Source organism: Physeter macrocephalus, chromosome 9 (genome assembly GCF_002837175.3).
Source record: "Physeter macrocephalus isolate SW-GA chromosome 9, ASM283717v5, whole genome shotgun sequence".
Lineage (NCBI taxonomy): Eukaryota > Metazoa > Chordata > Mammalia > Artiodactyla > Physeteridae > Physeter > Physeter macrocephalus.
In genome coordinates, this window is record NC_041222.1 from 46115470 (window position 1) to 46143166 (window position 27697).

The following is a 27697-nucleotide window of genomic DNA, read 5'->3' on the forward strand; positions in this document are numbered from 1 at the left end:
TGATTGCTGTGGCTAAAACTTCCAAAAACATGTTGAATAAGAGTGGTGAGAGTGGGCAACCTTGTCTTGTTCCTGATCTTAGTGGAAATGGTTTCAGTTTTTCACCATGGAGAACGATGTTGGCTGTGGGTTTTTCATATAAGGCCTTTATTATGTTGAGGTAAGTTCCCTCTTTGCCCACTTTCTGGAGGGTTTTTATCATAAATGGGTGTTGAATTTTGTTGAAAGCTTTTTCTGCACCTATTGAGATGATCATATGGTTTGTCTCCTTCAATTTGTTAATATGATTTATCACATTGATTGATTTGCATATATTGAAGAATCCTTGCATTCCTGGGAGAAACCCCACTTGATCATGGTGTATGATCCTTTTAATGTGCTGTTGGATTATGTTTGCTAGGATCTGCTGAGGGTTTTTGCATCTATGTTCATCAATGATATTGTCCTGTAGTTTTCTTTTTTTTGTGGCATCTTTGTCTGGTTTTGGTATCAGGGCAATGGTGACCTAATACAATGAGTTTGGGAGTGTTCCTTCCTCTGCTATATTTTGGAAGAGTTTGAGAAGGATAGGTGTTAGCTCTTCTCGAAATGTTTGATAGAATTCACCTGTGAAGCCATCTGGTCCTGGGCTTTTGTTTGTTGGAAGATTTTTAATCAGAGTTTCAATTTCAGTCTTCTCCCTTTTTATCTTGATGAGTCTGGCTAATGGTTTATAAATTTTGTTTATCTTCACAAAGAATCAGCTTTTAGTTTTATTGATCTTTGCTATCATTTCCCTCATTTATCTTTCATTTATTTCTGATCTGACCTTTATGATTTTTTTCCTTTTGCTAACTTTGGGGCTTATTTTTGTTCTTCTTTCTCTAATTGCCTTAGGTGTAAGGTTAGGTTGTTTATTTGAGATGTTTCTTGTTTCTTGAGGTAGGATGGTTTTGCTATAAACTTCCCTCTTAGAACTGCTTTTGCTGTGTCCCATAGGTTTTGGGTTATCATGTTTTCATTGTCATTTGTTTCTAGGAATTTTTTGATTTCCTCTTTGATTTCTTCAGTAATCTCTCAGTTATTTAGTAACATATTGTTTAGCCTCCATTTGTTTGTATTTTTTACAGATGTTTTTCCTGTAATTGATATCTAGTCTTATAGCATTGTGGTCAGAAAAGATACTTGATATGATTTCAATTTTCTTAAACTTACCAAGGCTTGATTTGTGACCCAAGATATGATCTATCCTGGAGAATTTTCCAAGAGCACTTGAAAAGAAAGTGTAATCTGCTGTTTTTGGATGGAATGTCCTATAGATACCAATTAAGTCCATCTTGTTTAATGTAATGTAAAGCTTGTGTTTCCTTATTTTCATTTTGGATGATCTGTCCATTGGTGAAAGTGGGGTGTTAAAGTCCCCTACTATGATTGTGCTACTGTCGATTTCCCCTTTTATGGCTGCTAGCCATTTGCCTTATGTATTGAGGTACTCCTATGTTGGGTGCATAAATATTTACAACTGTTATATCTTCTTAGATTGATCCCTTGATCATTATGTAGTGTCCTTCTCTGCCTTTTGTAATAGTCGTTATTTTAAAGTCTATTTTGCCTGATATGAGAATTGCTACTCCCACTTTCTTTTGATTTCCATTTTCATGGAATATCTTTTTCCATCCCCTCACTTTCAGTCTGTATGTGTCCCTAGGTCTGAAGTGGGTCTCTTGTAGACAGCATATATACAGGTCTTGTTTTTGTATCCATTCAGCCAGTCTATGTCTTTTGGTTGGAGCATTTCATCCATTTACATTTAAGGTAGTCATCGATATGTATGTTCTTATTACCATTTTCTTAATTGTTTTGGGCTTGTTATTGTAAGTCTTTTCCTTCTCTTGTTTTTCCAGGCTAAAGAAGTTCCTTTAGCATTTGTTTTAGAGCTGGTTTGATGGTGCTGAATTCTCTTAGCTTCTGCTTGTCTGTAAAGGTTCTAATTTCCTGTTGAAATCTGAATGAGATCCTTGCTGGGTAATCTTGTTTGTAGGTTTCTCCCTTTCATCACTTTAAATATGTCCTGCCACTCCTTCCTGGCTTTCAGAGTTTCTGCTGCAAGGTCAGCTGTTAACCTTATGGGGATTCGTATGTATGTTACTTGTTGCTTTTCCCTTGCTGCTTTTAATATTTTTTCTTTGCATTTAATTTTTGATAGTTTGATTAATATGTGTCTTGGTTTGTTTCACTATTTTATCTTCCAGGTCACTTATCCATGCTTCTGCCTCAGTTATTCTCCTATTGATTCCTTCTAGAGAATTTTTAATTTCATTTATTGTGTTGCTCATCATTGCTTGTTTGCTCTTTAGTTCTTCTAGGTCCTTGTTAAAGATTTCTTGTATTTTCTCCATTCTATTTCCAAGATTTCGGATCATCTTTACTATCATTACCCTGAATTCTTTTTCAGGTAGACTGCCTATTTCCTCTTAATTTGTTTGGCCTGGTGGGTTTTTACCTTGCTCCTTCATCCACTGTGTATTTCTCTGTCTTCTCATATTGCTTAACTTACTGTGTTTCGGGTCTCCATTTCGCAGGCTGCAGGTCCGTAGTTCCTGTTGTTTTTGGTGTCTGCTCCCAGTGGGTAAGGTTGTTCAGTGGGTTGTGTAGGCTTCCTTGTGAAGGGGACTGGTGCCTGTGTTCTGGTGGATGAGGCTGGTTCTTGTCTTTCTGGTGGGCAGGTCCATGTCCAGTGGTGTGTTTTGGGGTGTCTGTGACCTTATTATGATTTTAGGCAGCCTCTCTGCTCAGGCGTGGTGTTCTGTTCCTGTCTTGCTAGTTGTTTGGCATAGGGTGCCCAGCACTGTAGCTTGCTGGTCATTAAGTGAAGCTGGGTCTTAGTGTTGAGATGGAGAACTCTGGGAGAACTTTTGCTGTTTGATAGTAGGTGGGGCCAGGAGGTCTCTGGTGGACCAATGTCCTGAACTCAATTCTCCCACCTTAGAGGCTCAGGCCTGACATTGGCCAGAGCACCAAGACCCTGTCAGCCACATGGCTCAGAAGAAAAGGGAGAGGAAGGAAGGGAGGGAGGGAGGGAGGGAGAAAGGAACGGTAAATACATAAAATAAAGTTATTAAAATAGAAAAATTATTAAAAATAGAAAATTAAAAAGCAATAAAAGAAGAGTGAAAGAAAGAAGAAAGCAACCAAACCAAAAAACAAATCCACCAATGATAAAAGCATTAAAAACTATACTAAAAAAAAAAAAGAACAAACAAAAAAAACAGATACTCACAACCCTAGGAAAAATGGCAAAAGCAAAGCTATACAGAAAAAATCACACAAGGAAGCATACACATACACACACACAAAAAGAGAAAAAGGAAAAAAATATATATATATAATAAAAAAAGGAAGAGAGCAACCAAATCAATAAACAAATCTACTAATGATAGTAATCTCTAAATACTAAACTAAGATAAACATAAAACCAGTAACAAATCAGATGCAGAAAGCAAACCCCAAGTCTACAGTTGCTTCTAAAGTCCACTGCCTCAATTTTGGGAGCATTTGTTGTCTATTCAGGTATTCCAGAGATGCAGGGTACATCATGTTGATTGTGGAGATTTAATCCGCTGCTCCTGAGGCTGCTGGAGAGATTTCCCTTTCTCTTCTTTGTTCGCACAGCTCCCAGGGTTCAGCTGTGGATTTGGCCCCGCCTCTGCATGTAGGTCACCTGAGGGCATCTGTTCTTTGCCCAGACAGGACGGGGTTAAAGTAGCAGCTGATTAGGGGGCTCTGGCTCACTCAGGCCGGGGGGCGGGAGGGGTATGGAACGTGGGTGAGCCTGCGGCGGCAGAAGCCAGCATAACGTTGCACCAGTCTGAGGCACGCCGTGTGTTCTTCTGGGGAAGTTGTCCCTGGATCATGGGACCCTGGAAGTAGTGGGCTGCACAGGCTCCTGGGAGGGGAGGTGTGGAGAGTGACCTGTGCTTGGACACAGCCTTCTTGGTGGCTGCAGCAGCAGCCTTAACATTTCATGCCTGTCTCTGGGGTCTGTGCTGATAGCTGCGGCTCGCGCCTGTCTCTGGAGCTCGTTTAGGTGGTGTTCTGAATCCCCTCTCCTCACGCACCCTGAAACAATGGTCTCTTGCCTCTTAGCCAGGTCCAGACTTTTTCCCGGACTCCCTCCAGGCTAGCTTTGGCGCACTAGCTCCCTTCAGGCTGTGTCCACGCAGCCAACCCCAGTCCGCTCCCTGGGATCAGACCTCTGAGGCCCAAGCCTCAGCTCCCAGCCCCACCTGCCTCGGCGGGTGAGCAGACAAGCCTCTAGGGCTGGTGAGTGCTGGTTGGCACTGATCCTCTGTGCCGGAATCTCTCCACTTTGCCCTCTGCACCCCTGTTGCTGTGCTCTCCTCTGTGGCTCCGAAGCTTCCCCCGTCTCCGCCAGTGAAGGGGCTTCCTAGTGTGTGAAACTTTTCCTCCTTCACAGCTCCCTCCCAGAGGTGCATGTCCTGTTCCTATTCTTTTGTCTCTGTGTTTTCTTTCTTCTTTTTCCCTACCCAGGTACGTGGGGAGTTTCTTGCCTTTTGGGAGGTCTGAGGTCTTCTGCCAGCGTTCAGTAGGTGTTCTGTAGGGGTTGTTCCACATGTAGATGTATTTCTGATGTATCTGTGTGGAGGAAGGTGATCTCCATGTCTTACTTCTCCACCATCTTGAAGGCGCCCCCCCAATCAATCATATTTTTATAGACTTATTCACATATGATTTTTAGTTTATGAAAATTTTCAAAAGTACATAAAATACATAGATTAATATAAAGATTTCTGTCATCAAGATTCAAAACGTACTAAGATTTTGTAAATCTTAATTCATTTCTACAGTCATGTATTTTTTATTTTCTTAGCTGGACATTTTAAAGCAAAACCCAGACGTAATGTCATTTCATCCATAAATATATCAGTAGTATGCAGATATTTTTGTGCACATGCTCAGCAGGAAATGGGCCAGTGAATATGTAATAAATACTGAGAGCAGAGAGGCATGGAGCAGCCATGCTCCAGCTGAGTTTAAGTGAAGTATGAGTTTTCCTCATAAGAGAAAAAAATTGAAAAATAGCTCCTAGAAACTTTGAGTCTTTAATTTTTGCTTTCTTGAGTCACTATCTGAAGCATAATCTCACATATACTCAATAGAATATCAACTTTAATATAGCAAAGGGGCATAAACAACTATAACGTACAACAAATCCAGTTATAGTTGGTCATTCCAACTTTCCTCTTATATAATTAATAAATAAGTAAACCAAGTATCATTAAAGATAAACTGACTTGACTTAACTGATATTTAGAGAACAGTCCACCCAATAATAACAAAACACATATTATTTTCAAGTGCACGTGGAAAATTCACCAAGATGGACAATATTGTAGACCTGAAAACAAACTCCAACAAATCTGAAACCACTGATATCATATAAACCATGTTCTCAGACCACAAAAGAATCCAAGTAGAATATAGAAAGCTATTGGGAAAATGTCCAAATGTTTGGGAATTTAACAATATACTTCCAAATAATCCATAGATCAAAAAAGAAACCCATAGGACAAAAAACAAATAACAATACAAATTATTTTGAACTGTATGGCAAGGAAAATAGAACATACCAAAATTTATTGAATGAAGCTAGGACAATGTGTAGAAAGAAATGTACAGCATTAAGTGTGTATACTGAAGAAAAAAGAATGGAATGAAATAAATGATCTAGGCATCTACCTTAAGAAGTTAGAGAGAGAAGAGTAATCAGAGAATCAAAGTAATCAGAGGAAGAAAATAAAGAGCAGGAATCAATAAGATAGAAAATGGACAAAATAGAGAAGATGAATGAAACAAACAGCTGTTTCATGAAAAGTATCAGTAAAGTTGATAAACCTCTAGCTAGACTAATCGAGGAAAAAAACCTATTTTCAATATAAGAAATGAGAGAAAGGACATCATTACAGATGATACCTAGATAAAGGAATATTATGAACAACTTAATGGCAACTAATTTGACAACCTGGATGAAATGAACAAATTCCATAAAAGACATAAACTATTACAGCTCACCCAATAAACAGTAGATACATTAAATAGACCTATATATATTAAATAAATTGACTTTGTAGTTAACAATCTTCTCCCAAAGATAACTCAAGGTCCATTTGGCTTCAGTTGTTAATTCTAACAAACATTTGAGGAAGAAGCAATGCCAAATTCTACACAAAGAGTTTACACATTAGGGAACCTGCCCCAATTTTATAAGACCAGTACTACTCCGATACACAAATCAAACAAAAACATAAAGAAAGCAATACCTAAGGAACATAGACACAAAAATTATTTATAAAATTCTAGCAAATCTAGTTTAGCAATATACAGAAAGGATCATACATCACAACAATGATGTTTAACTCAGAAATTCAAGGTTGTTTTAACATTCAAAAATCAATAAATGAAAAAAAAATCAATAAATGTAATTCATGATATTAATAGGCTAAACATAAAAATGATGCAATCATCATAGATTCAGAAACAGCATTTCACAAAAGACAATTCAAGACAGAAACTATTAGCAAATTAGGAGTAGAATGGACTCTCTTCAACCTGATAAAAGACATCTACAAAAAAAGAACTACAGCTAATGGTGAAAAGTGAATGCTTTCCCTGAGATCATGAACAAGGTAAGGATTTCCATTCTAATTTCTTCTAGGCAACACTGTACTAGAGGTCCTAGCTGGTGCAATAAGCACGAAAAAGAAGTTTAAAAAAATACAGATAGAAAAGCAAGAAGTAAAACTGTCTCTAATCAAAGAAGATATAATCATTTATGCAGAAAATCCTAGTAATCTATACAAGAAACCTACAAGAACTAAGTGACTTAGCAAGATTGCAGGATCTTGCTTACATATAACAAAAAAAAAAGGTCAACTGTCTTTCCAAAGCAATGGATAATAAATGTACACTAAATTTGGGCTGCTTGATGAGGAACAGGATATTTGCGCGATTTCAAAGTGCCTTCACACAGGTTGCTTATTAGTTGCATCTAACAGGGAAGGCATAGTAACTTTATAGTGGAGAAACTGAAAAACACCTTGACCTGGTGATCAAAATTTCTATTATCAACAAGGGGTAGATAGATCTCAATGCTCCCTGATGTGAAATCCTGAGAAGGACATAAGAGCAGTTACGTAGTTTTCTGACTAGGGATGCATAACCTGAATCTTTCCATGAGGAAACATAAGAAAAACTCAAATTGGGGAATATCCTATAAAATAACTGGTCTCTATTCTCCAAATACAATGTCATGAAAGAAAAGGTTGAGGAACTGTTCCAAATTAAGGTAGTCTAAAGAGACGAGACAACTAAATGCAATACACGATCCTGGACCAGATCCAGAACTAGAGAGGGAAAAAAGATGCAAAAACATTATTGGGACAATTTTTGAAAGTAGGTTATGGATGGTAGATTAAATATAAATATTGAATAGATGTTAAATTCCTGAATTTGGTAATTCTACTGCGGTCATGTAAGAGAATATTCTTATTTGTAAGCTATACCTCGTGAAACACTAAAGAGTAAAGAAGTATGACATATGCAAATTACTCGCCAATGGTTCAGGAATATAATAATATGTGTTTATACATATGTACAGACATATACAGAGATAGATATAATATGAAAAAATGTTGTAAATTAATGAACCTATTCAAAGGGTATTCAGAAGTTCTCTGTTATGTTTATGCAACTTCTCTCTAAGTTGGAAATTTTTTCAAAACAAAAAAGGATAAAGAAACTTCTCCAAGATTCATAATTCCCAGAATAAGGTTCACCTGTGTCTTTATTTCTTTTTCTCACTTAGTGGAATGTTGCTAAGAGTGGGCTTTTCCATGTTTCTATTATCATCCCAATTAATGACATGAGTTTTCTAGATTAAACGTCAACCCATGAAGAGTGCAGAGGCAGATGGGAAGCTGTCGAAAGAACAGAGCCTTACATTTTCTCTTTGTCACTTGGGCAACTTCCTTCAAATCTATGAGCCTTAGTGTCTTTGTATAAAAATGGGAATAAGTAATAATAATATACCAACTTCACAGGGATGCTGTGAGAATTACAATAAGAAAAAGTATAAATACATAGTTGTAAAAAGTATATAAAAAGTACACACATAATGTTCAGGCAATGCTGGGCCTCCGCTTCATGCCCTCAGATACTTTCAATCTCCCTTAAAATGCTCACCATGACCTCCAATGTCTCACCTGATCTGGCCTCTCGTTCTCTGATCTCCCCACTCTCCTTCTCCCATTTCATCTAGTCCCTCTGTTCTTAGTGCCTTTCTGCAAGCATTCTCTGCCTCAAGGTCTCTGCAGTTCCGTTCGCCTGTCTCAACCACCCTTAGCCCAGACACACACAAGGCTCCTCCCCTCCTCCACTGCAGCTCTCTACTCAAATGACAGATTTCTTATCAGTGAAGCTTTCCCCCTAGAATTACTGACAAAACAGTAAACACACTTAATTCCTATTCTCTGCCTCTTTCCCTGATTTATTTTTCTTTTCAGGGCTTATCACACACAACCCACTATATATGTCCATTTACTAATTGTCTGTGTCCTCTTAAAATGTCAGCTATATGATTGTAAGGACTTTTATTTATTCAGCACTGTATATTTAGCACATAAATAAGTGCCTGGCACATAATACTCTCAATATTTGTGGAATGAATGAATGAACAGGAAGTAAATCTTCCACATATCTAGTATATGCACAGTCAATGCTTCACAGAAATCATCTTAAGTCCATTTAATTAAAATGTTTTTTTCTCTGTTGACATCTGTCATTATTAAATATCCCCACTGCTTCTAAATGAATTTAAATGCACTGGATTTCACCGTAGTCTGAGATCACTGGCGATTATTTAATATGTAACCAAATCAGGCTCGCAGATCACTGAGTCACAATTTTGAAGAAGGAAAGGAGGGAGGGAAGAAATATTCCTCACACAGACATCTGAATATTTGCTCATTTCTTTCTTAGTGGTTCCACCTAATTATCAAGACAGGGCAACTCCCCAGTAAAGTTGGATTTTCTTTCTTACCCAAGTTACAGATAATTGGCAGCTGTTCACTCACTTCTAAATATAAAATAGCACCCTCACATTTCAAATGCCACATCCTCTTACTCCAGAAAAGCAGAGCACATCTCAAAAATTCAGCGATCGTGTCTGATGGGCAGTGACACCCATAGACGGTCTTCTGTCAACACCCAGGCTGACAAATGACAATCAATACCCCACTGCCACATGGGACCCTCCGAGTCACAGCCAGCTTGTTCCTCACTTGCCACTACCTTCCTGCAGCTGTAGGTTCCAGCCTGCATCACGACCTGCCCTGACAGATGCAGAATGAGGGGTCAGCTGCTTGGCTTGTTCCGTTTCCAGGGCCAGAAAAATCAGACAGGCAGCCAACTCCCCAGGGACTTTCACTGAGTTTGAAAACTCCTATTCAATTAAACCATGGACGACCACCAATTTGCAAACATATGCATTTGCAATCCTTTTGGTGCTGGGATTCACTTTCAACAGAGATCAAGAGTCACATGAACTCCAGAACAGGAAGATGTCATGAAGCATCCGTGGAAAAATCCTCAAGTCAGAAACTCCTGTTATCAATTATTTTTCTTTCTTACAGAGGAATGAGACTAATAAATTATAGCCAGTGCTCTAAAGCATGGTGAGCCCAGGTCTTGGTGCTCATTCCTAAAGTACAGATTACACACTGAACCAACTAAGAATTCATTATACCAGAATTAGCCCTATCCAAAGGGCTTCTTATTTAGAAACTGTCTTCCTTGCTTTTTTTTAATTGGTATAAACGGATTAAGAAGTATCTTAGTAGTCTAAATTACTGAGCCCAAAGTTTCTGTCTCAAGAAATGTAATGGAAAGGATTAGTATACTCTCTCTACTTGTCACCTAAGTCAACAGAATGATGACAGGGACCTTGGTGTAGGATCAGGGCCCCCAGTACTAAGTGAGCCATGTTGGTTCTGGGCCTTATGACTACCCAAGCTATTTAAGATTATATCCTTCAGGTAGAGGGACAGAAGTAGTGTGGTAGTACATGGCAACTGCTTGGCCATTGGATGCAATAGAGAATAAAATACATCCCAAGTTCTTTACACTTTGTCTATTGAAATCTCAAAATCTACATTTCACTGCAATTTAAAGATTCAAAGATAAGTTTCAACCAGAAAATGAAGGTAGCCTCAACTTTAAGAGTCCTTAAACATGAAGTTCCCAGGCCTGCTAAGACTTTTGGTACCAACTCTGAACAGTACCATAAGCTTGAAACAAGGATATCATAGAAATGTGAATTCTATCTATAGTTTTCCAGTATGGTTTCCTTAAGCATTAAGTGCTCTAAATGAGAACACATTAAAAGAAAGGTTTTCCATTCAGTCTTCTTGCTGTGCAATTGCACCTTATTCTTTCTTAAAACCAAATGTGCCATTACAGAAGGATGCACTGTGGTGTTGGAGTAGGTAACTCTAGATTTAAATCCTTGATCAGTTAATTATTAGTCATATTACCTTAAGAAAGTGACCAATTTTCTCTGAATCTCAGTTTCCTCATCAGTAAGATGACCGATTAAATCCTTCCTCAAGTGAACGGTATATTAGATGAGACAATAGGTTTAACGTTTATAGTATAAAAAGTCAAAACAACATTTTGCTCTTATCTTGGTTATGCTGATCACATAGCCCAGAAAAAAATTTCCATTTATTAAAGCCCTGAATTACTGAAATCCATAAACTACCACAAAATTATAAAACATTCACACGCTGAGATAAGCCACATCCTGATTTTCATTACCAAAGATAGGAATTTCTTGTTTTATTAAAACTGACTCAACCATAACCCAATCAGAACTGCAGACTGTCAAACAATTATACACCAGTAAAATGAACAACCACAAGAAATGGATAAATTCCTAGAAATGTACAATCTGCCAAGACTGAATCAGGAAGAAATAGAAAACATGAACAGGCTGATGACCAGCAATGAAACTGAATCAGTAATTTTAAAACTCCCAACAAACAAAAGTTCAGGACCAAACAGCTTCACAGGTATGCTCTACAGACATTTAAAGAAGACTTAAAACTTATCCTTCTCTATTAAACTCAAAAAATTAAAGAGGAATAAATGCTTCTGAACTCATTCTATGAGACCAGTATTACCATGATACTGAAACCAGACAAAGACACCACAAACAAGAAAATTATAAGCCAATATCACTGATGAACATATATGCAAAATCTTTGACAAAATATTAGCAAGTCAAATTCAATAATACATTAAAAGGATCACACACTACAGTCAAGTGGAATTTATCCCAGGGATTCAAGGATGGTTCAATATCTGCAATTCTATCAACATGCTACACCACATTAACAAACTGAAAAATAAAAATCATACAGTCATCTCAATAGATACAGAAAAAGCTTTCAACAAAATTCAACTTCCATTTATGATAAAACTCTCAACAAAGTGGATACAAAGGGAAAATACCTCAACGTAATAAAGGCCATATGTGACAAACCCACAACCAACATCATACTCAGTGGCAAAAAGCTGAAAGCATTTTCTCTAAAATCAGGAACGAGACAAGGATGCCCACTCTCTCCACTTTTATTCAACATAGTATTGGAAATCCTAGCCATCACAATCAGATAAGAAAAAGAAAAGGAATATGAATTGGAAAAGAAAAGGTAAAACTATCATTGTTCACAGAAGACATATACTACATAGTGAAAATCCTGAAGATGCCACCAAAAAACTATTACAACTAATGAATGCATTCAGTAAAGCTGCAAGATACAAAATTAATATACAGAAATTTGCTGCATGTCTATACTCTAATAACATACTATCAGAAAGAGAAATTAAAAATACAATCCCATATTCAATTGCATTAAATAATAAAATACCTAGGAATAAATCTAACCAAAGAGGTTAAAGACTTGTACTCTCAAAACTATAAGACACTGATGAAAGAAACTGAAGATGACACAAGCAAATGGAAAGAAACACCATGCTCATGGCTTGGAAGAATTAATATTGTTAAAATGACCAAAGGCAACCCACAGATTCAGAGTAATCCCTGTCAAAATACCAGTGGCATTTTTCACAGAACTAAAACAAATAATTTTTAAATTTTTATGGAAACATAAAAGACCCTGAATAGCCAAAGCAATCTTAAGAAAAAAGAACAGGGCTTCCCTGGTGGCGCAGTGGTTGCGCGTCCGCCTGCCGATGCAGGGGAACCGGGTTCGCGCCCCGGTCTGGGAGGATCCCGCATGCCGCGGAGCGGCTGGGCCCGTGGGCCATGGCCGCTGAGCCTGAGCGTCCGGAGCCTGTGCTCCGCCACGGGAGAGGCCACAGCAGAGGGAGGCCCGCATACCACAAAAAAAAAAAAAGAAAAAAGAACAAAGAACAAACTATACTACAGAGTTATAGTGATCAAAGCTACAGTGGCACAAAAACAAACACATAGTCAATGGAATAGAGAGCCCAGAAATGAACCCACGTTTATATGATCAAATATTATATGACAGAGGAGGCAAGAATTTACAATGGGGAAAGACAGCCTCTTCCATAAATGGTGTTGGGAAAACTGAACAGCTAAATGCAAAAGGATAAAACTGGACTACTTTCTTACACCATATACAAAAATAAATTCAAAGTGGATTAAAGGCTTAAATGTAAGATCTGAAACCATAAAAGCCCTAGAAGAAAACACAAGCAGTACTCTCTTTGACAGCTTAGCTATATATATATATATATATACATATATATAAATATATATAAATATATAAATATATATATATATATTTGATGTGTTTCTTTAGGCAAGAGAAACAAGAGCAAAAATAAACAAATGGGACTATATCAAATTAAAAAGGTTTTTCCCAGCAAAGGAGACTATCAACAAAACAAAAGGCAGCCTACTAAATGGGAGAAGATATTTGCAAATGATATATATGATAAGGGGCTAGCTAATATCCAAACTGTAAAAAGACCTCATACAACACAACATCAAAAAACAAACAAACGGGCTTCCCTGGTGGCGCAGTGGTTGAGAGTCCGCCTGCCGATGCAGGGGACACGGGTTCGTGCCCCAGTCTGGGAAGATCCCACATGCATGGAACAGCTAGGCCCATGAGCCATGGCCGCTGAGCCTGTGCGTCCAGAGCCTGTGCTCCGCAATGGGAGAGGCCACAACAGTGAGAGGCCCTCGTACCAAAAAAAAGCAAAACAAACAAAAAAAACAACCTGAGTAAAAATGGACAGAGGATCTGAATAGATATTTTTCCAGAAAAGACATACAGATGGCCAACAGACATATGACAAGATGCTCAACATCACTAATCATCAGGGAAATGTAACTCAAAACAATGAAATATCACCTCACACCTGTCAGAATAGCTATTGTCAAAAAGGAATAAATAACAAGTATTGGCAAGGATGTGGAGAAAAGGGAACCCATGTGCACTGTTGGTGGAATTGTAAATTGTTATAGCCATTGTGGAAAATAGTGTGGAGTTTCCTCAAAAAATTAAAAATAGGACTGCCATCTGATTCAGCAATTTCACTTCTGTGTATTTACTCCAAGAAAACAAAAACACTAATTCAAAAAGATACATGCACACCAATGTTTACTGCAGCATTATCTACAGTAGTGAAGAAATGGAAGCAGCTAAGTGTGCACTGATGCATGAAATGGATAAAGAAGATGCAGTATATATATACACTGGAATATTACTCAGCCATAAAAGAAGATATCTTGCAATTGTGACAACATGGATGGATTTAGAGGGTATTAGCTAAGTGAAATAAGTCAGATGGAGAAAGACAAATACCATAATGTTCTCACTTATATGTGGAATCTAAAAAACAAATGAACAGACAAAAAATGAAAACAGACTCGCAGATACAGAGAACAAATGAATGGTTGTCAGATGGGAGGCAGGTGGGAGGTGGGGTGAAACAGGGGCAAGGGATTAAGAGATATAACCTCCAGTGATATAGTCACAGGTGTAGAAAACAAACTTATGGTTACCAGGTGGTGGGGGAGGGGGGAAGGATAAATTGGGGGATTGGGATTGACATATACATACTACTACATATAAAATAGATAACTAATAAGGACTTACACAGGGATCTCTTCTCAATACTCTGTAATGACCTATATGGGAAAAGAATCTAAAGAATAGATATAAGTAGATGTACAACTGACTCACTTTGCTGTACAGCAGAAACTAACAACATTTTAAATCAACTATACCCCAATAAAATTTTTTTAAAAAGAAAAAAGAAAGATGCCACAGGGATATAATGTACAGCATAAGGAATACAGTCAACAATAGTGTAGTAACTTTTTTTTTTTCTGGCCACGTCTCACAGCTTGCAGGATCTTAGTTCCCCAACCAGGGATTGAAGCCGGGCCAAGGCAGTGGAAGTGCTGAGTCCTAACCACTGGACTGCCAAGGAATTCCCAACAATGTTGTAGTAACTTTGTATGGTGACAGATGGTTACTAGACTTATCATGGTAATCATTTCATAATGTATGCAAACATCAAATCACAGTGTAGTATACCTGAAACTAACATAATATGTCAACTATATTTCAATAAAAATAAACAAATGCACATACTATAAAGTCAAATGGGAAAAAAAAAATTCTCCCATGCTCTTTTACAGTCAAGGTAACCCTAACTCCCAGCCACAGACAATCACTGATCAACTTTCTGCAACTATAGATTAACTATGCCTGTTCTAGAATTTTATAGAAATGGAATTATACGATATGTACTCTTACGTACCTGGTTTATATCGCTCGATTTAAAATTTTTGAGATTGATCCATGTAGTTGAGTTCACCAGTCATTCATTTCTTTTTATTAATAAGTAGCCTTCCATTGTATAGATATGGCATAGTTTGTCCATTCACATGCTAATGAACAGCTATCTGAGTTGTTTCCAGATTTTGTCTATGGTAATAAAGCTGCTGTAAAAATTCCTGTACTGGTCTTTTGGCATACATAATGTTTTTCCTTCTCTTGGGTAAATATCTTGGCATGGATTTGTTGGGTCATAGGATAATGCATATTTAACTTTTTAAGAAAGTCTCATTTTCCTCTAGGTCTCACCCTCAAAGAGAATGGTTGCCAGTAAGTTGTATATATGTAGTAGCAATTGCTATGTCATGTTTTAGGATGAGCAGGAGGGGTACCTGCCTGCACCCCTTTGGGATGGGGGTGCAAGGGGGCTACAAATGCTAGAATGAAGGACAGCTTTTCTGTGAAGTAGAAGCACATATATTAGCAGTGAAATTCTTCCCATTTTTTTCAGTCTCTTTACAGGTGTCCTCTGGTTTTTTTTTTTTTTTTTTTTTTTTGTGGTATGCGGGCCTCCCTCTGCTGTGGCCTCTCCGTTGCGGAGCACAGGCTCCGGACGCGCAGGCCCAGCGGCCATGGCTCACGGGCCCAGCCGCTCCGCGGCACGTGGGATCCTCCCAGACCGGGGCGCGAACCCGGTTCCCCTGCACCGGCAGGCGGACGCGCAACCACTGCGCCACCAGGGAAGCCCCAGTCCTCTGGTTTTTCCCTGGAAGTAAAATGCCTGTCACACTTTCTGCATGGGGATGAAGGAAGGAGGAGAGAGGCTGTAGAGAGCCTGTTGATAGCATCATTAGGTAGGGAGACATTTAGTTAATCCCATCTGGCTCCCCCGTCCTCACTGCTAGCCTCCATATTACTGTCTGATTGAGTCTGGAGCCCCTGGGGTTCTCTTTTATGGCAGCACCACTCATAGATTCTGGGCTGCTGCTTCTTCTCTCTGATCACCCATCTTCTAGGAATTTGTTGAACTTGCATTTCCTGATGGTCCTTCCTTCATGCTCTTCACTCTTGCTGTGTTTGTTACATTACTGAGGTGTCGGGAGAGAGGAGGAAAATGGTTGTCTTTGGCATGTAGCCCTCACCCAGAAATCAATGGATCTGATTCAGTGCACTAATCTTGTACTAAATTTTGCGACTGAAACTTCCCTAGCCAAGCTCATCAATGACCCTGCTGTTTAATCCAGTGCACACCTTTACGTCTTTTCCTACTCAATCTCTCTGTAACATCTGGATAACCTTGCTCCTTTCTGAAGTGTGCTGTTGACTTCCACAGTACTGCTCTCACTTGGTTTTCTCCTGCCTTTCTGGCTGCTGCTTTCAGTCTCATTTCCACACTTCCTGTTCTCTGCCCATAATGTCGGTGGTTCCTTAAGGTGTCTCTTTAGGTCTTTGTTTTTTCTCACTCTATATATTCTCCCTAATCTTGTTGCCCAATGTGCTCTTCTAAACCCCATTCTTGCCGTGTTTAAACACACCCTTTCCTGAGAAGCCTTCCTTGACCCTCAAGGCTGAGGTAGGTGCACTGACTAATGTCCCCACAGCACTTAAGAGACTCGTTCAGAGCTTCTCATATTGCTTCCTCATGAATCTGTTGCCTCCTCCAACCTTAAGATCTCTCAGAGTCCGAGGCTGTGTTTTTCATCCAGAGCAGCTCACCTGGGATACGGATGGTGATCAATAAATATTTGCTGGACTGAACGGAGACAACAGATATTTTTAAATGCTTTGTGTTTTATACATGTTATTACTAGGAATAACAGTAAAATTTGCACTTTGAAGAAAAAATCTGCCAGAGAAAGATAAACCTCAAGTTAATCAGAGAAAAACAAATTCTTAATTGTGTAATGTGTAATTGTGTAAATGTGTGAATGATGTTGTGCAGAAATTAATGACGCACATTTTCATGTGAAAATTATATTCTCTTCATTCCTTGGCACCTCTACAGAGCCAAAACCAATATAGATTTCACCCATCAAAAAAGTCTCATACCCATGTCCACAGCAGTATTATTCATGGGGGCCAGAAAGTGGAAGCAACCCAAGTGTCCATTGATGGATGAATGGATAGACAGGGTGTGCTATATGCATAGAATGAAATATTATTCAGCCTTAAAAGGGAAAGAAAATTCGGACACATGCGATAACATGGATAAAACATGAGGACATTACGCAAAGTGAAATAAGTCAGTCACAAGAGTACAGGTACTACAGAATTTCGTTTCTATAAGGTACCCTAGAGTAGTCAAAGTCACAGAAACAGAAAGTAGAATGGTGGTTGCCAGGGCTGGTGGGGAGGCAGGGAATGGGGAGTTGTTATTTAATGGGTAAAGAGTTTCAGTTTTGCAAGATGAGAAGAGTTATGGAGATGGATGGCGAGAGTTGTACGACAATGTGATTGTACTTAATGCCACTGAATTGTACTCCTAGAACGTGTTAAGATGGTACATTTTAAATTATGCATATTTTACCACAATTACAAATAAAATTAAAAAGTCACACACACACAAGGAATTGCAGGCTGTCATATCTGACCTACAAATATAGCCTTCTCTCTGTATCTGGGAGCCAGTTCTTGTGAAAGCAGGACTTCCTCATATGTATTTTATTATTAAAGATAAAACTCCCCCTCAGTACTCCAAAAATGTTTATTAAGTTGTTCTTGTTTGAATTTTAACATGGAGGTCCTACTAAGATGCTCACACAGACTTATCTATCAGAGCTTCCCTGAGAAATGCACCCTACAAGCTCCTGGGGTTCAGGCCTATCTTTCTTGGCTATTGGGGCGAGTCTAACTGTGCTAAGGTAGTAATTGTGTACTCACTGAGTCTGCTTCTAAATTATTTGTTGTTCATTGCTATCTGGATATCTAGCTTTATTTCTGCCTCAAGCCTATTTGAATTATTTCTGCCTATTGGATGTCTAGTCCCCTCTCACAAATGAAAAGTACTGAGAGGCTGGTATTCATCCTCATTTGGTATTGTCTGTCTACAGTTTTGGAGATATCTTAAATGACTAAAGCACCTACTTATCTATAACTTGGGTCTACATTTTACCAAGACTAGGGGCCTATCTCTATTGAACTGTTCAGAGGGCTGCCTGTGGAACATCTTGTACTACTGATATTATTATTCTTAGCTGTAGAAGAAATTCTAAAATGTCTTGTCCGTGAATGTCTTTCCTGGAAAATATGTGTTTGTGTCTGATTTGATTTGACTTAGGAATGAAGTTTTCTGTACTATCGTTCTCTGGAGTTTATAAATGAGAAAATCTCCCTCCTCCTTACGAAGAAAAAGTTCTGGGAAATACTCCTCCATGGGTCTCTCTTTTTAAAATTTTTTTACAAATAAATTTGTAGCATTTTTGTCTTTAATAAATTTGTAGTATCTCTTTTTTAAAAAATAAATTTGTAGCATTTCTTTCTTTCTTTCTTTCTTTCTTTAAATAAATTTGTCTATGGGGTCTCTAGATGGGATTCAAATATGCCTTACTGGGTAGGCCATGAATGCCAGGCCTTCACCACTCTCCACCTGAGCTCTTTCTCAGGGTGGTGTATGCAGCAAGCAACCTTGAGGTATGAAGTAATATCTTCCTCTGGAACAAAGAGCAAGCCTGGTTACTGCTTGCTGTTAAATAGAAGTTCCTCAAGCTCAGTGTTCCTCTCCTGTAATTCATCCCACTACATGTGCAGGCACCCATCTTATCCTCCACATCTGTCTGGGGGATTTGGGGCTTAAAGAACTCAGAGAAAATATGCTCACACTTTGGCTACTGCTCTTTTCCTGAGAGTCTAAAATCGTCTTTTACCTCTGCACCAGGAGTCTTATGTCTTCTGTCAGCATTCATGGAACAGTGGCAACCTAACTTGTTAGTTTACAAATCAGGTAAAATCCAATTAATGTTGTTAAAATGACAATTCTCACCAAACTGATCAATCTCAATCACAATCAGACCAAGCACTTTTGTAGAAATTGACAACTTAATTATAAAATGTATATGTAAATGCAAAGGACCAAAAATACCTAGAACAATCTTGATAAAGAAGAACAAACTTAAATGGACTTCAAGTGTTACTTTAAAGGTGATCCAGACAATGTGATACTGGCACAAAGATAATCAAGAGAACAGAAGCGAGAGCTCTGAAATAGACCAAGTCTATATACAATCATTTAACTTGCAAAAGTCTTTTCAACAAACAGGGCTAGAATAAATGGATATCCATATAGTCTAAAAATAATCTTTGGCTAAATACCCTACACCAAATAAAAAATGATTAAGATTGACTACCTAATATATAAAATCTGAAGCTATAAAACTTATGAAAGGAAATATAAAATAAAAGGATAAACTGGCATTCATCAAAATTTAAAACTTCTTCTCAACATAAGACATCATTAGGAAAATACATAAGCAAGCTATAGACTAGAAGGCAACACCCATTAATTAAATATGTGATACATATCTGGTATCCTGGATATATAAAGAACAATTCCATAGATAAACAACCAGTTAGTAACAAGCAAATGATTTTAATTCATAATCATGTGAAAAACTGCTTAACGTCATTAGGTATCAGGAAAATGTAAATTAAAACCACAATGAGATACAATTACACACCCACCAGAATGAAAAAAACAACTTAAAAGACTGAACGACCAAATGCTGGCAAAGATGTGGAGCAATCAGAACTCTCACACATTATTTTGGTGGGAGTGTAAAATGGTACGACTACTTTGGAAGAAATTCTGGCTATTTCTTATAAAACTAAGCATACACTTATTCTATGCCCCAGCAATTTTACTCCTAGATACTGATCCAACAGAAATGAGAAAATATATATGGTAAAAGAATATTCATCATAGCCAAATGCAAATGGTGATCTTCTACAGCTAAAGATATAAAGAAGGAACCACAACAAGATGGTAGGAGGGATGGAGATGTCGTACAGTCAAGACCCATACCCCCAGGTGGGTGACCCATAAACGGGAAGATAATTACATTGCAGAGGTTCTCCCCAAGCAGTGAGTGGCCTGAGCCCCACAATGGGCTCCCCAGCCTGGGAGGGGTCCCACACCAGGAAGATGAACCCCTAGAACATTTGGCTTTGAAGGCCAGTGGGGCTTACTTTCGGGAGTTCCAAAAAGCTGTGGGAAACAGAGGGTGCACACAAAATCTCACACACTCTGGGACCCAAGGCAGAAGCAGTAATTTGAAAGGAACCTGGTTTAGACGCACCCACTGATCTTGGAGAGCCTCCCAGAGAGGCAGGAGGCAAATGGAGCTTACCCTGGGGACACAGACACTGGTAGCAGCCATTTGGGGAGCTCACTGTACCACGTGGGCACTGGTGCTGGTAAGCGCCATTTTGGAATCCTCCCTCTAGCTTATTAGTGCTGGGACGTGGCCCTGCCTACCAGCCTTTCAGCCTCAGTACTGGGATGCCTCAGGCCAAGCAACTAGCCAGGTGAACACGGCTCACCCACCAGCAGGCCCACGGCCTTAAGACCCCCTGAGCCCACAGCTGCCCCTGTCCATCAGAGAGGCCAGGACCCAGGGCTGGCTCCACACACCAGTGCACTAGCACCAGCTCTGGGACCCCCAGGGCCCTACAGCCAGAGACACTGGGACCCAGCTCTGTCTACCAGTGAGCCGGCATGAGCCAGCAGTAGGCCCAGGACCTGGTCTTACCCACCATTGGGCGGATACCAGTCCTGGGTTCCCCTGGGCCCCAGCCCCACCTAGCAGCAGGCAGACACCAGCCCCAGAACCACTGAAGCCCTGCAGCCTGACATACCAGGATTTAGCCTGCCCACCAGCAGGCCAGCACTAGCCTCCAGACTCACAGGGCACTGCAGCCAGCCACCTGGTTCCCCCCAGCAATGAGCCAGCACTAGCTCTGGGGCCCCCTGGTCCTCAGCCTCACCCACCAGCAGGTCGACACCAGCTTTGGGACCCCCTGGATCCTACAGCCAGCAGCCTCATGACCCAGCCCCACCCACCAGCAGCCAGAAATCTTTCAGAGTGCCTTTGAGTCTTTTCTTAATATACTTCTAGTTATACTTTAATTTACCTCCCTATTGCTAGACATTTGTCGTCCAGAGTCTAAAAATGCTCAGCAAGTGATTCAAAGACAAAAACAAGATGAAATCATTGACGCTCAACCTGAAAATCACATTTTGGCGAACAACTTCATCTTCAAGGAGAATCAACAACAGTGGTGAAGATCTGGGCAATCCTTGGTGTCCTTTCCTGCAGCTTTGGATGAAGGAGAATCAAAGCAGGGTTGGGGGCGGGGTATTAAAATACAAAAGTTCTCACGGTCTAGGGAAGGCTGACTGTTCTCTAGCCACCACATCAAGTTAAGCACCAGAACCAGTTCTAAATCATTCTATCAGTGGATGGCAACTCACATCAGGAAACATGGTGCTGAAAGTCAACCAATCAGGAGATTTGCCTTTGGAAAAGCCAGGGGCTTGGAATAGACACAAAACTTACCAGCATGAGACTCAAACTTCAGCAAAGCACTGTGGTAGCCCAGAGAAATCAAGATGGACTCCTTCCCCACACAGCAACATTCAGTGTCTCTGTTGAGTGAGCATTTGAAGACACAGACACCATCAGCTATAAAAGGTGGGAAAAAAAGGATTAGGAAAATCCATTTTGAGGACTAGAAAAAGGTTCGGCCATTCCTGCATTCTTGTTTTCAAGGCTCCCCATTCCTATCTCCTTAATATAATGCCTCCTGGGACATAAGTGAACATGAGGATGAATGTAACCATGGTCAAAAAAATAATTCTTCGCATATGGCTTAACAAAGGGCTCAAAACTGACTCTTGTCTCTTGCCTTTGTGTCTATCGTTCCATTCCCTATAACCCTTTATTCCCCAAATCATTTTGTATCTCTTGACACCATCCTAGGAGAGATCAGGTAATGGTTTTCTGGGTGATTCTTGAGCACCTACTATGTGCCCAAGATATCACAACAAATCTTCACTGTATGTATCATCACTGCCAGTGTTCCTAGGTGAATACTAGGAAAAGAGTTTAGGTCCAATATGCTAATAAGTGGCAGAACTGGAATTCAAACCCAAGTATTTGACTCCAAAGCACGTTCTTCCTACCACAATGTGCAAGCAGGATAAAGAGGGAGATTCATTCTGCAAGCAGAACCCGTGGTAAGTGGCTATGGTCTCATGAGATTCATCTATAGATAATTGGGAACTAACTCTCAATTCATCTCTTTACAGGTTAGACAGGGCTTTCATCTTGGGCAGCTGTAGTATGGTAGAAAGAGCAATGAAACTCGCAGTTTTGCTTTCATCTTTGATGTTTACTAACACTGAAACTTCAATCACCCAATCATTTTGAGCCACATTTCTTCATTATGTAAAATAAAAATACTGATGCTTATTTTACAGGCTTTTTGTGAAGGCTGAATAATAAAGGTGAAATAATTTCTAAAATCCTATTAAAACAATAAAGGACTATTATTATTCCTCTCATTATAAAGTAGATCTTAGTTTCTATTCTTAATGTTCTCCTTTCTCCCTTACAAAATTAAATAGAATAATTGTGCTAACTTAAAAATTATATATATATAAAATTCTACTGTTACACATGAGCATATGCACATTCAAAACAGACACACAGTTAAAATTACCAAATATTTTCAAATATTTTCATCCATTATTTCACTCACAAGTGAGTATCTCCTGATGGAAGCATTCACAAATATTTTTCACAAAACATCTTGGCTGGTTAAATAGTGCAGATGTTTTGAAAACATTTTCCTGGCATAAAACATGATTACAGGTTTAGATATTACAGCCCAGTCAGTGTCTCAAAGGCATAAGCATCTCCTTGCAGGGAGGTAGCCATGAATGTAGATACAGAAGAAGAGTTTGGGGTCTTTTAAACAATACGTGTTTTGTGAAATCAAAAGAAATATTTTCTTCAAGAAAGCAGGATTCCTAGCATTTACCAATTATTTCTTTTATGGTTTAGAAGTAGAATAAGAGAGAAGGAAGAAGGAATGAGGATTCTAGGCTTCTACAGTCCCTTGTACATACATGACTATTATAGTCTGTAAGCTCTTTGTGGGCAGGGGCAATTTTACTTTATTTTTGGAATCAGTATCTTTTTTCCTCTGAATCAAAACCTAGCCCAGTACCTGGTACTTAATATTTGCTGAATCAGTGAAAGCATTTCTCCATGTATTGTTTGCATACCACCACAGAACAGGTAAAAGGCTTTATATTTTATCTGGTTCAATTCTCGATAACCAGATAGGCTCATAAATTTTTGTTTTATTACTGTTTGTTTGTTTTGTTGTAATTTGATTAGAAAATAAATTGAATAGCTCCTTTTCCTACTGTTATAAATTGTAAAATGCCTGTCCATGTATCCTCCTTTCTTCATCCTCTTCTTACCCTCTGTTTAAATATGGGTGGAGAATGTCTTTTTAAGTATGCCACAAAATCCAGAAAGTACTGGTAACTACTCAAAAATTTAAAACCTACATATGGCAAAATTTTTTAAATACTTTAAACCAATTTAAAAAGCAATGATAAACTAGGAAAAATATTTTCAACACACTTAACAAAGACTTAATATCCCCAATATACAATCAGCTGTAAAAAATAAGAAGCAATCAACCTACTGAAAATTTAGTAAGAAGGATTAATAGACAACTGGCAACTAGAAAAATGCTGATAACAAAAAAAAGTGTGAAAAAATAATGAATGTCAGAAATAATCAAAGAAATATATGATAAAACAATGAGATCAAGCTTTTTATGTCTTACTGTTAAGTTTTTAAAAATATAAAATGACAGTATCAAATGTTGGAGAGGGTGTGAGAAAACAGTGAATGGCAGTTATTCACAATGTAAATTTCTAAGCTCCTGAAATATACTCTGCCCATATGCTTCAAAATTTAAAACCTATGTACTCTTTGTTAGATATTCCACACATAATAAAAATTTTTTCTATGATGTACTTTATCAAGTGTGAATAAACGTATATTCAAGGACATGCATCTTAGAGCTGTTTATTTAGCTATCAGATGTAAAGAGGCCCAAAGCCCATCACTTACATGGTTGCTTAAATGAGGCAACTCCAAGTTAAGGCTGCGGAACAGCATGTGTAATATTACTGTGGCAATTTAACGCTGTGTTTGTCTTTGGAGAAAGCTGTTTTGAAAGATATACATCAAAATGCCATCAGTGGTTTCCTCTGAACGGAGAGATGTGGGAACATTTTTATTTTTCCCCTCATAAAGTTCTGCTTTGTTTGAGTCTTCTATGTGACTACTTATTTTTATAATTCAAAAAACCAAGAAAGCTATTTTCATCTGGTAGAAAGCAATCAAACAAAAGACACACTACCACTGCTAATGTAGTTAGCATGTTAAGTACTAGTGTAACTGTCACATTCTCATTCTTGGTGGGTATTACCATTCATTTGTTCATTTATAAGATATTAATTGGTACCTCCTTCACTCAATATAATTATTTAGGAATTTCTGCATCCAATATAATCATTATTTTAATTCTCATTTAAAAAATCATTCATGGATGGACTTCCCTGGTGGTGCAGTGAATCTACCTGCCAATGCAGGGGACATGGGTTCGATCCCTGGTCCGGGAAGATCCCACATGCCGCAGGCCAACTAAGCCCATGCACCACAACTACTGACCCTGCGCTCTAGAGCCCGCAAGCCACAACTACTGAGCCCACGTACCGCAACTACTGAAGCCACGCACCTAGAGCCCATGCTCCTCAACAAGAGAAGCCACCACAATGAGAAGCCCACGCACCACAACGAAAAGTGGTCCCTGCTCACTGCAACTAGAGAAAGCCCGTACGCAGCAACAAAGACCCAACCCACAAACAAATAAAAATTAAAAGTAAAAATTAAAAAAATCATTCATGGAAATGAATGTTTTATCATGTTTTTTATTTGCTAATCTTATATCTTCTTGTGTTGATTTCCTTTCTTGTCCTTTTACCGTGTTAGTACAGAAAACAAACATTCTAAACGATTTCTGTCGACTAATATGATCAAGATTAAATTGCAGCTATTCTAGGGGAGAGTGTATTAACCTAGAATTGTGTCTTTTTAGAGAATTTATATAGAAAAATGAAGACATACGATAAAAAATTGTTTGAGGAATACATATAAATCCAAGACCAGGAGATAACCATTACATTGGTGAAAAGTAAGAATGGTGTGGAGATCATTTCCACCGTACACTGAAGTAAGGTACAAGGCATCTATCTTTCTATCAAGTTGTTATTACTTGTAATAATAACAATATTTGCAGAGCACTCTGACTCCCTTTACAAACATCTCATTTCATCTTTTCAGTGATATGGAAGGCTGGCTGCTTCTGTGTATTCACTATCATTCTGCTTTGAACTTTGCTTTCATTGATGACCCTCTTTGCTACTTTTTCGAAGGGCAAGGCCTGATCTCTTGGTAGCAGCAGAGTAACAAGCAGAGTAAGTTCATGTGCACAAAATTTAGCAAACTTTAGCAAAGCCCAGAGCCTTGTTGTTTCCTTCTTGAGGAAAAGCCACTTGTTCTACCAGAGGACTCTCAAAGAAAATCCATAATGATAGTGAATCCAGATGCCTTACTCTATCCTCCACCTCAGCCTATCTGACAAAACTTCCAAAGGCACACAAAGAAATCCAGGATCCAACCATTTTACGAGTGCATACAAGTAAACATGGAAAGTGTATACAAGTAAACATGGAACGTGGCACCAGGTAAAGTCAAGAGAATTGTCCTTGTCTCTCTTAAACAGTATTTCTCTACTTTTCCACATATATGCCTTCCTCTCCTTTCAGCCTATGCAAATGCAAAATTCAATCTCCACAGGAAAGCTACAACACTAGTTGATAAAGAAAATTAGATATCAGGCATGGTCTAGAACAGATATTCTAAAATATATTTTTATACATAAATTCCTGGACCAAAGAGTACTCATGACCTAATAATATGTCATCATGCCAGTTCTTTGCTAAGTAAGCCTTTTAATATTTTGCTATCAAGAACTAGGAAGTTAGTCTAACTAAGGAATGTTTCCTATACACATAACTAAAAAAAGTACTGTACAGGCAGCACCTATAAAGATGGAATAAAGTATGTAGACAACTACGCAATTATTTTCAACAAATTTAACTACCGAAGATGAGTGTAAAGAAAAAAGGGCAGAATTATGGAACTCTAAGAAATCTAATATTAAAATTAGACATCAATGTTGAATAATACAATTTCTTAGGGAATGTGACACAGTAGTAATAAATGATATATTCATAGCTTTCTCCTCTCTTCTACCTGGTAAGGAGAATTTTGTATTTGAAAGATTAGATTCTAGGCTTTTGCTTGCTGGAGTAATGATTGTGAAGAAAAATTGAAAATGGATCGACTGATTCAGGTTGAAAGAGACTAAAAGTTAACAGCGGAAAAGAAATGAAGAGAATGGGAAGATCAGGAGAAGGAAGAAAGGGATCTGGAGGTGGTTCTAGAGTTGAGGACTGGGGTAGCTGCCATATGTGAGAGACAGAGACAGAGAGAGAAAAGGGGCTTTTAAGACATCAGTCTCAGAATAATAATAATGAATACTATCGCTACCAACTATGATTACTGAAACAGATGTCTAATTGTTTTGTTGTTTTGGTTTGGCATTGGTTTGGTTTTGTAAATGGGCACCCCTTCCTCTACGTTTTGTTTTATAATTATGCTAAGTCTACACTGTCAACTCATACAGCCACTACCCAGTAGGACTGTTCCCTTTCAGCCTTCATTTAATAACTACTTAATACTCCGCACTAGTCCTGTGTGGATGCCTCTCTAGTCTTTTGGGTTGTCCAAAGTCATTCTCTAGTGGAACCTTAGAAAGGGCTCACTGAAACAAATTCTTTAGTAGATTCCTTAGGAAGGGCCATGGGAATGATATTCTCTGAATTCTTACATGCTAATCACTGTCTATGTCTTTTATATTTTTGAGGGTCAGTTTTTCTGGATATAAAATCACATTTTCTTTCTCTGAAGATCTTTAATGTTACTCCATTTTCTTCCAGCATATAGCATTACTGTCAAGAGTCTAATGATAATCTGATTTTCTTTCTCATAACAGGTAATATGCTAATGTAGTCTAGATTCCTAAGGATTTTTTTCTCTTTCTTTATAAGGTCAGTAATTTTTACTAGAAAGTGCTTTATGCTGGGCATTTTAGGCCAATATAATATTTTCAGGCATAAAGTTTATTCTTTCGGTACGTGTTTTCAATTATTTCATCAATATTTTCTCAATTGTAATTTTAGTGTTTGTTTCTTTGTTCTGATATCTTCTTCAGAGACTCTTATGTATATGTTGCATCTTCTTTGCTTATGTTTGCAATTTTCTTTTGAATTCTTTTTATGTGTTTTTATATTCCCTCTTACATTTTAAAAAATTTCCATTTTTCTCCTTTATTTGATGTAGTTTTTGTCACTTCTATTGAGTCTTCATTTCTAAAATCAGTATTTTATTTTTGGAAAAACTGGTTCAAGATGGCAGAGTAGAAGGATGTGCACTCACTCCCTCTTGCAAGAGCAACGAAATCACAACTAACTCCTAAACAATCATCGACAGGAAGACACTGGAACACACCAAATAAGATACCCCACATCCAAAGACAAAGGAGAAGCTGCAATGAGACAGTAGGAGGGGTGCAATCACAATAAAATCAAA

The 27697-nt window shown here is 38.4% G+C and overlaps 1 protein-coding gene across 2 annotated transcripts in view; it reads right to left on the reverse strand.

Annotated features, from left to right (window-relative positions):
* LOC102981470 (histone-arginine methyltransferase CARM1-like) overlaps positions 1–27697 on the reverse strand; it is a 275440-nt gene that overhangs the window by 149234 nt on the left and 98509 nt on the right. For both annotated transcript variants that reach the window (XM_028493912.1, XM_028493913.1), the window contains exon 2: positions 21452–21577. In XM_028493912.1, the coding sequence (XP_028349713.1) occupies positions 21452–21577 (126 nt within the window). The remainder of the gene's footprint in view (positions 1–21451; positions 21578–27697) is intronic.